The sequence below is a fragment of the Phalaenopsis equestris genome, unplaced genomic scaffold (genome assembly GCF_001263595.1).
Source record: "Phalaenopsis equestris unplaced genomic scaffold, ASM126359v1 Scaffold000803, whole genome shotgun sequence".
In the NCBI taxonomy this organism is placed as follows: domain Eukaryota; kingdom Viridiplantae; phylum Streptophyta; class Magnoliopsida; order Asparagales; family Orchidaceae; genus Phalaenopsis; species Phalaenopsis equestris.
In genome coordinates this window covers 281,178-294,983 of record NW_018165243.1, presented here as the reverse complement: position 1 = coordinate 294,983, position 13,806 = coordinate 281,178, and the positions used below count along the sequence as shown (strand labels likewise).

The following is a 13,806-nucleotide window of genomic DNA, read 5'->3' as shown; positions in this document are numbered from 1 at the left end:
CAATGAGATCTTCACAATAATGTAGTCGAAGTTTCTATTTGCGTACAATAATCCCAAACTCTTCAGTAATGAATCCTATTTTGAAAAACCATCAAAGACTCCTCTCTCAAGTAATGCCATCCAACAAGGCATGAATTCTATCGATAGATGCAGTTAACAATTAAACTTTTCTCGGCATCCAATTTGATGATCCCACCACTCGGATAGTCGATTACTTCGACATTGTCGCCGGTAAGGAGTTAGAAACATCATTTTTGCTATTCTCTTCACAGGTAATGTTGATGGCCGCCCTCTTTCACTGCAGAGGAGACCCTCTGCTTCCTTGTGAAAATGGCCTCCCTTCCAGATGAGTTTATTGCAGTCTTTTATATTAAAAAGTTATAACTAGTACCATCACCAAGCACATAAAAGATTTTCTATTTGAACGATGGATAGAGTATAACAACCTCGACTTTATACCACTATTTTTTCTAAGGTTATTTTTAAGGAAACTTTTATGAATGAAATTCACTCATGGTTACATATGTGCAGTCTAATAAGTGTGCTCCTCTTTTTTAAAATTATCTTATGATGTCTTAGCTAAAATTAAAATTTTAGTAATGTTACAATAGCCTTGTAAGTTTTTATGTGTTAAATTTTAGTCTCATACTTTATAGAAGTGTCAAATTAGTCTCATTTTGTTTAAATTGTGGCTGAAATAATCTTAAGTGTGGATTAATTTAGGCCATTAGAACAATATACTAGTGATGTGTGCTGGAAAATCCGAGGCGGTAGAGTAACGGATTTTCGTTTTAACGTTGTACGAGAATTCAGCACACACAAAGATGAAAGAGAAAACAAGTAGTGATGACTATAAACTTTTATGTGGAAAACCCAGAAAAGAAAAAATCAAGAGGCCTGACACAATTACGAAAATCCACTATTGATTGATAATTATTGCCTAGCTTACTGCCTAATTCAGCGGTCTTTGATCGCCATTTATCATGCAGGAGAAGTACGATTGGTCTATAGCTTGGGAGGGAGACATTTTTTTTATTATTATTTTCTTTCTATTTTTATTTTTAAATTTTTTGATTGCAGGTGATTTGAATCCGGAAGAACCGGAGAACAGCTAATTGACATCTTGCATTTATCTTGGTTTTCTCGTCGTCGAACATAAAACAAAATAAAGAAAATGAAAAATGGTGAATTCAAGATTTAAAAAGTAGGCCACACAAGCTATAGATTTAAAAATAAATAAATAAATAATAATAATAATAATAAATAAATAAATAAATAAATAATAATGGAATGTACTGCAAACAATGGTAAAAACTAATCTTGTAAAGTGTGCTGACCAAGTCACATATTCCATCGACATGATTCCTAAAATTATTCTCAAGTAACGTTAAAATGAGTTGGGTGACATCTCCCTGCTACATTATGTCTGCAAGAGAAGAAATTGATGAAGATCACAATAAAATATGTCAGAAACAAAAGCTTCCGAGAAATGAATTAGCAGCAGCATTCATGGCTTCTCTGCTGTTCCTCCTCCTGATCATCAAAACTTCAGCTGCTGAAAATGACGACTTCTTCTTCTACAATGGATTCAGCAGCGAAGATCTGCTTCTTGATGGCATCGCGGGCATCGCACCAAACGGGCTGCTGATCTTGACCAACACAAGCAAGTACATGCAGAGCCACGCGTTCCACAAGAGGGTAATCCGATTCAAGAACGCATCAGATGGCAGGCTCAACTCCTTCTCCACCTGTTTCGCTTTTGCGATTGTGTCGGAGTACTCTGATGTTGGCGGCCATGGCCTTGCTCTCGTGATCTCCCCAACAAGAGGCCGCACTGGAGCCTTCCCTGTTCAATTCCTTGGACTCTTCAACTCATCCAACAATGGAAACTCCTCTAATCATGCGGTGGCAGTTGAGTTGGACACCCTGAGCAACGTCGAGTTCGAAGATATAAATAACAATCATGTTGGCGTCGATATCAATGGTTTGAGATCGGTGGCTGCTGCTCCGGCTTCATATTTTCTGGGGGAAAATGAAGGGTATGACAACTTGACTCTTCTCAGTGGGAAGCCTATGATGGTTTGGGTGGAGTATGATGGTCAGGATATGAAGCTCAATGTAACAATTTGTCCAATCAATGTACCCAAGCCAAGTATTCCTCTTATATCTCTGTCACTTAATCTCTCTCTGATTATCTACGACACTATGTACATTGGTTTTTCTTCTTCATCCGGCTCCATCAAAACGTCTCATTATGTGTTGGGCTGGAGCTTTAAGCTCAACGGGCAAGCCCGACGGCTCAATCTTATTACTCTTCCTTCACTTCCAGCACCCATACGAAGAAAAAGCAAAGCTGTACATGATAAGCTATACATATTAGCTGTTGTGCTTATGCTGGTTACGGCCATGGGAATCGCTTATGTTGTAGCAAAGAGGATCATATATGCTGAAGTTGTGGAAGAATGGGAGGTTGAGTTCCAGCATCAGAGGCTCTCTTACAAGGACCTTTACAAGGCCACCAAGGGCTTCGGAAAAGATGAACTTTTGGGAATTGGAGGCTTTGGTCGGGTGTATAAAGGGAAATTGACCATGTCCACAACAACTGAAATTGCAGTCAAAAGAATATCACGTGATTTAAGTAAAGAGATGAGAGAAATAGTTTCAGAGATTGTCAGCATCGGCCAACTTCGTCATCCAAACTTGGTCCAGCTTCTCGGCTACTGCAGGCGCAAAGGGGAGCTCCTGCTTGTATATGAATTCATGTCCAATGGAAGCCTGGACAAGTTCATCTTCGATGACACCGGCAAGAAGAAACTTAACTGGGCGCACAGGTTCCAAATCATAAAAGGCGTGGCTTCAGCGCTTTTCTACTTGCATGAGGAGTGGGAAAAGGTGGTCATTCACCGAGATATCAAATCCAGCAACATCTTACTAGATGATGGTTTTAATGCAAAAGTTGGGGACTTTGGCATCTCAAGATTATACGACCATGGAAGTGATCCGAATACAACTAACGTAATCGGAACCATTGGTTACATTGCTCCGGAGCTAAGCAAAAATGGCAGAATAACAACCTCCACAGATGTGTACGCATTCGGGGTGTTTCTGCTTGAAGTCGCGTGTGGAAGAAGACCAATTCTGCAGGAAGCTTCATCAGATGTTCTGAATTTAGTGGACTGGGTATCAAAAAACTGGAAAAGAGGGATCATTCTGGAGAGCAGGGATGTTAAACTGGGTAATGATTTTAAGTCCGAGGAGATTGAATTGGTTTTGAGGCTAGGGTTGCTCTGCTCGCACCCATTGCATAATTTGAGACCAAGCATGCGCCAGGTGGTACAAATACTGACGGCAGATGGCGCACAACAACTACAGGTATTCATGACTGAGCAAGAGGAGAATCTTTATGGTTCAGGCAGAATTTGCGACTTATCTGCAGCAACATACACTTCTCCACAGCAGTCAGAATCTAGTAAATTGTTCATGAATTCATAGCTGAAGAAACAGGTAACGTCATCTGTTTTTATGTTTTTCTTTCTGCACATTATTCTTTTGTGGGATGAGGGTGGTTCATCTTTGCAATCTGTGCAATAAGATACAAAAGCCAGAGAAACGAAGTGGTTCCAGTTTTGAGTTTAGATTGACTTAATACTGGGTTAAAAAGTTGTCTGCTCATCAGAATGATCAGGATTTCTGAAGTGAATTGGTTTGAAAATCAAAATAGACTGAATACACCGTTAGACTATTGAATTAGTACTAATTTTAGAGGAATAGATAGTTCGTTTGAATAGTTCAAAATCCTTGAGAAAATCATGTATCTCTAATATGTGAGCTATATTCTAACAACTCTCTATACTACCCTTACATATAAACATATAGTGAGCTACACCGTTAAGTGGAGGGAATACTAACATTTATTTACACACTATGTATAAAGAGACAAATGGCATTGATGCACTCATGTTCCTGAATTTATCTCCTACTCTCTGCCTTTACTTGATCTCATTTTTGTGGTAGATCAAGTCATTTTTTTACTTTCCAAGTACAATCTTCTAAAATTGATTGAGAATATTGAAACTGAATAGTAATCACTTGAAACCTCATATATCCGATTCGAATAAAAAATAGATTATGCGTGTGAAATAGAAACATAATTTTGGCAGTATTATAAGCACACACAAAACCCATCAGATAGAAATGTCTGCCCCGCCAACCACATTTGTTAGGTATGACTGATATATCATATAAGGTCAGATGCTGGAGCAGAACGAAGCGAGCAGCAGAAGAATCTGTCCAATCTGAGGAGTTTCGTTATGTGGGGGAAACGCCCCGCGGTACGGTACATGGGTAATTTTATAATTACACATTATATTTCAAAGTTTATTCCAGGGCTATATATATACTTTTTTGTAACCCTAGGGAGTATTCTGTATTCTTGTAACCCTTTTTCTAGAGTTGAAAGAAAGGCGCCGCTCTGCTCCCGAGGACGTAGGCAACTTTGCCGAACCTCGTTAAATCTCTGTGTGTTCTTCTAGATTTGTGTCAATTCTTATTTTCTTTCGCCCTAATTTCTCAACAAGATTCATTACATAATTAATTTCATAGTCGTAGCAGTATTCATAAGTGTTGTGAGATATACACCAGTTGATGTGCTATATATATAAATCAAACAGAAGAACGATTAACGAAGCGAAAAATAGAACGAGAAAAATTCGCATCATAAAATAGTAACACAGCATAACACACAGATTTACGTGGTTCGGCAAATTGTCTACGTCCATGTAATTGTCTACGTCCACGGAGTTGCAGAGGATTTTATTACTTGAGGAATTTACACCAGTCGATCGTCTTGACTTACTAGAGGAATTTCTCACTTCGTTGATCTCTCTTCTTCTCTCTATTTTTCTCTCTCTACACCGAGATACACTGAAGAAACACTATATCGAGATATACCGAAGAATATAAACTTACAAGAGAAATAAATCTAATTTCTCTTCTGCTACAAGCCACCAAGAAGAAGCCAAGGGAGAACAATCTTCTTCTTCTTCCTTCTGCTTCAAGGAACTACTTCTTGCACTTCTCTTCCTCTACCCCCGAGGAAGCCCTAAGAATAACATAAAAAATCGTGACTCTACATTTTCTTCCTCTTCTGTTCGCAACTTAAAGGAGATGGGGGGCGGCGTCATTTCGCGAACCTAGAGGCGGGAGCAGTTCGCGAAACTGCAGGGTTGCAGTCACGACCTTTTACGATCGGGTAAAAGGGCAGAAGCGGGCGCTTCACGAGAATGCATCGAATCGCGAACCTGGCGAAGCGACGAGCGAAGTCGCTTCACGCATGCGCGAGAGCAGGCGGAAGCAATGATCAAACTCCAGCTAACAAATCTCTCACTTGGAGACTGATACACAAGCTACAACATATCTTTCCTCGATCTGATATCCTCTACTGGCGGCGTCACCCTTTTATTTAAATATGAATCATCCACCTCTGCAACTCAAAGCATCTGTCTTCACTCCAGAAGACCAACTGAAGCTGTGCACAACTTCAGTTTCTTAATAGTAACACCCTCAATCATCATATCAGCAGGGTCCAAATAGTCTTGCTCCTCCAAGCTATTTCCTAGATTACTCTTATCTCTGCTTACAACTCCCACTGCATGGGCAATATTATGTTTATGCTGAAAGCCTTTTTCAACAAGTCTAGTATTGTACTTCTTACCGCCATTATGCTCAGTATTCACTCTGGTACACCCACTTTTTGTGTAATGTCTTATGCCCTGCTGGAAATTCTGTCAGCTCCCACTTGCTCAAAATTTCATCTTGCAAGATTTCTTCAAGATTTCTTCATAGCTCTTCATAGCTCTGTGATTCTCCACCATCTGTCTGTGGAACAATAGGAATGGGTGCCCCAGACCCACTCTCATCTTCACTTTCATCATCAACAGAACCATCAGCAATAATGCATCCTGTATTTCTTTTGATACCACATTTGAACTATCATTCTCCATATTCTTGAGATTCTTGTAGCTTCTCTTTACGTGGCCAGTCTTGCCACAATTCCAACAGGTTGTTTGTTGACCAGACTTTGATTTTGATCTTCCTTTATTTGAGTTGTTGTCATGTCATCTCCCTCTGAAATCAACATTCAGTGTCAAACTCGTACCTGAGATATGACCAGAATATTTCCTGCATACCTCTTCAGTCAAAATCAAATCACGAATATCATCACATTTCAGTTTAGATTTACCTGCAGAACTGCTAACTATCATCCTCTTTACCTCTCAATTATTTGGCAACGATTGGCAACGATGCCAACAATATCAACGCACATATCTTATCATCAAAATCAATTTCAACAGACAACAATTGATTTGTAAAAGTATTGAAATCATTCATGTGTTGAGCAACAGAAACACCATCTATCATCTTCAAGTTGAATAACTTATTCATCAAGTACACCTTGTTATTCGTTGATAGCTTTTCACACCTACCTGATAAGGTTGCCATGAGATATGCAGTTGTCCTTATCTTAATGACGTTGTGTGCAACAGACATCGATGGGGTCAATTGAATAACCCCAAAACTTGTCGATCCAACAAATTTCATTAGCCTCATCCATCATTTTAGGCATTTTCCCCAATAACGAAAGATGGAGTTTCTTCACATAGAGATAGTCTTTTATCTGCATCCTTCAATAACCAAACTTTTATCTGCATCCTTCAATAACCAAAATCTGTGTCATCAAATTTCTTGATCCCTAAAACCTTCACTTCATCTGCAACCATCATTCTTCTGCAAATCCGAACAAAGCTCTGATACCATTTGTTGTGATAAGATATACACCGGTTGATGTGCTATATACATAAATCAAATAAGAGAACGATCAACGAAACGAAAAAGAACGAGAAAAATTCACAGCAGAAAACAGTAACACAACGGAACACACAGATTTACATGGTTCGACAAATTGTCTACCTCCACGGAGTTGCATAGGATTTTACTACTTGAGAAATTTACATCAGTCGATCGTCTCGACTTACAAGAGGGATCTCTCACTTCATTGCTCTCTCTTCTTCTCTCTATGTTCTTCTCTCTCTATACTGAGATACACCAAAGAAACTCTACATCGAGATACACCAAAGATGATAAACTTATAAGAGAAATAAACTCAATTTGTCTTCTGCCACAAGCCACTAAGAAGAAGCCAAGGGAGAACAATCTTCTTCTTTTTTTTTCTTCTTCCTTCTTCCGCAAGGAACTACTTGTTGCACTTTTCTTCTTCTATCCCGAGGAAACCTTCCTCTATCCCGAGGAAGCCCGAAGAAGAACACAAAAAATCGTGACTCTACATTTTCTTCCTCTTCTGTTCGCAACTTAAAGGAAACGGAGGGCGGCGTCGTTTCGCAAACCTGGAGGCGGGAACATTTCGTGAAACTGCAGGGTCAAAATCGCGACCTTTCACGAGCAGGAACAGGGGCGAGAGCGGGTTCTTCGCGTGAATGCGCCGATTCATGAAACTGGCGAAGGGACGCGCGAAGTCGCTTCACGCGTGAGCGGGAGCAGGCGTAAGCAAGGATCGGGCTCTAGCAAACAATAAGCACCAATTTTTAGGACAGAAAGACATGATGCAGGCCATATTTAATTGCTTGGCAAATCCACCGTGCATCCGTACACCACTTACATCAATTTACAGCATGAAGAAGAATTATGGTTATTTACTGTCGAGTGATCCCGACTGTTCTTATGCAACAGTATAACAATGTATGCAATTATATTCTCCACTTATCTTTATTACTTTGCAACAATACCAAAAAATTGATCCTAAAGAAAATAAGAATTTTATTTTTTAATTTATATACATATTGGGATACTACGCAAATATACATATCATTATCAAGTAATATAAGATTTTTTGACTAAGCCCCTAATATCTAACCCACAAGGATTGTTCAAAATATGCACTATTAAGTAACAAACTTCTATTTAAAAAAAATTACTTAAACTAAAGATATTAAACTAAAGATATTATCACTAAAGATATTATCACAGTAATTAAAATTCAATTCTTTTTTGTATTTTTGATATTTTGATAAAACAATAATAACTTCTAAAAATAAATTGAGTTTTTGTAAGATAAGAAGCACTAAACATAAAATATTTTTTTTCTTATCATGAATCAGTAACAAGAATAAGAATTCTGTTGTGAAAGTATGCAAAATTGTGTTGTGTCAAATTTGAGCAATATTATTCTTTACCCTTATTAGAGATACTATAATAGCATTGACTAATTTAAAGTTTAAATAGTTCTGAAGACTGGCTATGCAGGGAATAAACTAGCTCTCACTCTAGAGTTCCCTCGATTCCCTCCACCTGTGGGCTAACATCTCGTATCAAAACCTAAAACAATAAACCAAGTTGGGGGGCTTTAACCTGGAGTCCTCTAACTCTAAACTCTTCAACGATTATTTTTCCTATTTATTTTCACTAAATCATATCAATTACATTCTCATTCATACAACCTCATGTCATTCATTACAATTGTGCACTGAGACAATACCAGCTCGGTTCTTACATGTTCTCACATTAAATTTTAATATCTGGATAGACCAAATCAAGAAATAAATGAAGTTCATTGATTTAAATCATCACAACTTCTTCCAACATTAAAGATTAATACTCTCCACAACTTTCATCCAATACTTTAATTACTTATTATTTTAAAGAAAAAGATAATGAAAACTACTCAAAATTCATGGAGAAAACAAAACCACACTTCAGTTTAAAAGCAGAAATCATTGTCAAACCAACAAGAAGTCTCAATTAAAATTAAATGTAGTAATAAAAAGATAAAAACTTATCTCAAATCTTTCACATAACTCTTGAAGTTCTTTTGAATCTCTTCTCTTCTTACAACACTATTAATTTTCTAAAACTAGAAACTAAAACTAAAATAAAAGTAGATATTGGTGTTATACAACATCTCTAAGAAATCACAGCAAAGAAGAATCTAAAAGAAACACTTAAAAAGACTAGAAGCAGCCCTTGAGGAGACTAGAAGCAGCACACATCAAAAGTCCCAAGCCTCTCTTTTTATAATTTTCCAAGAGGTGCCTAAATATTTCTTCAAAATGTGTCCAAATTCGATGTATTCTCTAAAGGATGCATCATTTCACAAGTTTTTTAACCATATTTCATTTCTAGTGTTCATAACCACTCTTTTTAGCCAATAGGTGCCTCAAATGTCCTTTCGAAATTCGTCAAAATGAGTTAACCCGTCAAGTAAATGTCACTAGCGCTTAAGCGCAGGGTCTCTGACGCTTAGGTGCGGCCTTCTCTATTTCACCGGTGCTTAGACGCCAAAATACTTTTGTACCATTTTTACATTTTTGCTCAATGTTTGATCATTTTTCACTTCTTTTGTCATTTTTCACTTTTTTAATTGTACCTGAAGAAAAAACACACAAATATCTTTCATTAAAACGCAATATTTCAAAAATAAGTATAAAAATGTGTATAAAAACACTATATATTTTAGATATATCATCGAGCTCAATAACCTCATGCTAGAGCAATCTACTGTCAGTATTCTTTATCATAAAAATAGCAAAATTTGGTCTGCGAACTATGCTCTGTACAAAAACTTGATCACTGCATGCTCCAATAATCTTCTCAGGTCCAAAAAGCAGAACAAGTAAAACATCTGCATAAAAACTCCTTCACAACATCCAACACAAGTTAAAATGAGTGATAACATGATGAGGCACAGGAGTTGCAGAGACAACAAACCAAATTTAACTGCAACTCAAGAACAATCAACTTCAGACTTCAATCCCGCCTTACAACTTTGGCAGCATTAAGAAAGAATGAATGACTGAAAAAAGAGAACTAATAAAACTAATCCTAAGCAACTGAGATAAGGCTAATGATGATGATGTTGATAATACTTCAATCACAACTTGGGAGTTGTCAGAATATGAAAAAGCAGCTTCACCTTAAGGTGGTGTTCCGAAAGCTTCGGAAGTATATAATTGATTTAAAATGAAGGCAAGGCAAAATAACACATAACCAACTCTAGGGTTGTCAGAAAATGCAGAAATAGCTTCAAAATAGGAGATGTTCAAACACTGAAAATAGTGTAGAAATTCCTCCAATAAAGGTGGGCAAAACATCGAATAACCTTCCATTCGATCAAATGGTATTTTATGGACGTTCAAGTGCCTTAACGATGTCAGAATTGAGTGATCTTGAGCTCGTTGAATTCGTCTTGTCGAGATGCTCGATTCGACCATAAACTCATCCGATTTAGCATTCATTTGACTTCCCAAATATGCTTGAAAAGCTTCTAAAATTAGTTTAATGACTTGATCAGAGCTTGATTTGACTTGTAATAAATCAAATTTTAGTATCATCGGGTTCGTCTTGTCGAGCAGATCAGTTTGATTATAATTTTATTGAAATTGGAGCTCTAGATGACTTATTATTGAAATTTGTATATTTCTTGCTTAAAAGATTGTCTCAAGATTCGTGGCATGCCTCGAGATTCATGCAGATGTTAGAATTTTGTTGGTGTCATATCAATTTATAACTCAATTTTGATTTTAAAAAGTTGGCTCATCTAAAAAAAAAAATGATTGGGGGTGTTTTTATTTTAGTTTCTTAACTCAATTTAGCATAGTTGTGAGAAATGAACATTAGTTATGAGGGATTAAGGTGGTCACGCCCAGTTTTAACATAAAATTGATAGAATGATAATTTAGAGTATCACTTCCAATAATAATAATAATAATAATAATAATAAATGTAAGTACAAATACAACTCATCACATACCATAAATACAAGAATTGAATTTGTACTTAAGTAGTTGCATACTGAAAAATTAGCGGCGGTAGAGTTATAATTTAACGTCTTACTGTTGCATGAAGATCTAAAATGCACACAGAGACAATTGAGAAATAGTGGGAAGAGACAACATAATTTGTTACTTGGAAAAACTCAAAAATGGAAAAAATCACAAGATCTAGCGTAGTCAAAATAAATCACTATAAGTGTGTAAGTACAAAAGTACACTTTTTCTCACAACTGAGAGAGCGAGATTACTATTTTACACCAAATATAACACTTATTAGCACCATACATAATAATAAAATTGTTAGAAATAATCACAATATTTTGACTATAACGGTTGTAAATAGTGGTCGTCGTTGATCTGTGGCGGCAGGTGTTGATGGTATTTGAGAGCTACGAAGGCACAAAGTTATCGCCTGGTCTTCAATACGGGTGTAACATGTTATAATTGTATTTGAGATACGATGCTTACAAGCATGGGTCATCGACGATAAGAGGTTGGCGGCGACACGATCGGCTGTGGCTGTCGGGTGATGGTTGATAGCTATGTAAAGAGGTTACCATCGGGTCTTTAGTCAAGAATACACTCTGTTATTCCTCTTCTTCCTTTTTTATTTCAATTGAAGAGAGGGGTCTATTTATAACCTCTGAGGAAGGGTCATTTTGGTATTTTGGCAAATAACTTTTCCAACCATATGATCCGGCGGCTCAATTTGATCTCTTTTTATCATAATGATTTTTAGCACTTTAAGTGTCTTAATTATCTTAAATTTGAACAATCCTAGGCTCGTTTGATTTCTCTCGTCGAGGTGCTTGTTCTCCATAAATATATCAAACTTAGAGTTCAGTTGACCGTTAAATTGATGATCCAAAGCTTTCAAATGCAATTCTACTGGATGATATTGAATTTAAATTTAAAACGTTTATTACTCTAAACTATATTGAGATTCGTGCTGGATGATAAAATTTTATTGACGACGAATGATAATTTGAAATCATTGAAATTAACTTCATTGATTTTTATTTTCCTTCAAATTCAACTCTGCCATCTATTGAACTCAAAAACTAAGAAATAAATTAAATGTAAGAAAAAGTGCTTATGTATCTTTTCTCATTAAACGTTGAAAGATTTACTTATGTCACATAGGTTCTTATGTATCTTACACCTACACTTAGATATTTACATTAATATCATTTATCCATGTATTAAAAAGTGCATTTTATTCTTAAAAATTAATAATAATAATATTTTTGATATGATATGCAAAATTCAAGTGTTAGAAATATAAAAATTAAATTAATTAGGCGACTTGATCTATAAATTCACAGTAATTGTGTGGTGCGAATGCAAATGTCCCTTAAATGTATTGTTATTCGAGTGGTGGAGATAGAAGACAGATCAAATTGAGATAGAATGATTAAAAAAATGATCTGATTTAAATACGTGTCATTAATTAATTTGGGTTCTAGTTTAGCAGGTGATTAAGCTCTTAAAAATATCATTAAGAAAAGCACAACTTGCTATGAGTTAATTAGAGCCTAAGCTTGATGCGACATCATGCAGCTCGTTTTAAATTGTTATCTTTTTAAAAGTCATCGGTTGAATCAACAATAAAGTGCCAGATTCAATGTAAATTATAGGTTGCTTATCAAAGTTATTTGTTTTGTCTCAAGCATGATTGTGTAAATGATAGTGAGGATTGGGTGAGCTCATCTACGGGTATTTACATGCATACCACTCAAATCTTATGTATTTACATATTTTTCCTTGGGTTCATAAAATTCGAGAGAGATCAGTATAAAAAGGATTAAAGAAGAGAATGACTGTATTCTATAGGTCTGAATTAGGCGATTTATAAGAAGGTAGAAATAAGCAAATGAAGCTGTAGGTTAATCTAACTTGTCAATTTGTTAGGTGGCTTTAATGGATCTGTGGTTATATACATTGGGATTATTGATGGGCTTTGAATCGTACGATCATTCAGAGGTCCACTAATCTTTCTTTTGAATTTTTACCATTTATTCCATTGTGGGTCGTGATCACCAATTATCTATATAAGATACAAATTACTAAAATTTTACATTTATATTTATACCTCCTGAATTTTTAATATAACATTAAGAAAATACTAAATTTTAACTGACATGTAAGTAAGAATTAAAGTCAGCTGTTAATACCAAAATTTGGGCGGCGTAAGAATAAATATTTGTTAGGTATGACTCATAATACCGGAATTTGGAGTCTCTTAGAATGAAAAGATGTCTCTTTAAGATGCCTCTTTGAATTGAAGAGTTGTGTCTCTTGGAATTTAGTGGGTTGGGGGGGATCAGAGCGAGGTCGCAGTGGAAGCGTGGTGACCCAACCCACATTGGTGCATAAAAAATTTCATGATATATTTCTCCTAGGGGGTTGGATATTTGCCAAGTTGGAGATTTGTTAGGTATGACTCATATATCATAAATGGGGCAGATGCTTCAGCGGAGTGGAGCCCACGAGCAAAATTCAATGTAAATTATAGGGCGCAGCGGAAGCGTGGTGGCCCAACCCACATTGGTGCATAAGATACTCCATGATATATTTCTCCTAAAGGGCTGGATATTCGTCAAGGTGGAGATTTGTTAGGTGTGACTCATATATCATAAATGGGACAGATGCTTGAGCGAAGTGGAGCTCACGAGCAGAGTTAAGCGGAAGGATCTGTCCAATCAGGGGAGTTTCATTATGTGGGTTGGGGGTGCGGGGGCTACACCATGTTGTTTGGTACATGGGTAATTTAAACAATTACATATTGTATTATACGGTTATATATATGTCATAGTTGTAACCCTATGTGAGTCTCTGAGTCTCCGAGTCTTCGAGAGCTGAATCTTATATTCTGTATTCTTTTCTGAATATTGAAAAAGAATGTCACTGCTCTGCTCCCGATGATATAGGCATATTTGCCTAACCTCATAAATCTCTGTGT

General features: G+C 36.5%; 1 protein-coding gene across 1 annotated transcript; it reads left to right on the top strand.

Moving 5' to 3' along the window:
• Window positions 1-1,430: 1,430 nt before the first annotated feature.
• LOC110031359 (L-type lectin-domain containing receptor kinase IV.2-like) lies at window positions 1,431-11,233 on the top strand. Its single transcript, XM_020734524.1, has 2 exons — window positions 1,431-3,504; window positions 11,214-11,233. Exon 1 carries the CDS (start codon window positions 1,510-1,512, stop codon window positions 3,490-3,492), a length of 1,983 nt encoding a protein of 660 aa, XP_020590183.1. The 5' UTR covers window positions 1,431-1,509; the 3' UTR covers window positions 3,493-3,504; window positions 11,214-11,233.
• The last annotated feature ends 2,573 nt before the right edge of the window (window positions 11,234-13,806 follow it).

Coding starts and splice junctions, on each gene's coding strand:
- LOC110031359 (XM_020734524.1), top strand. CDS start 1,510: ATGGCTTCTCTGCTGTTCCTCCTCCTGATCATCAAAACTTCAGCTGCT.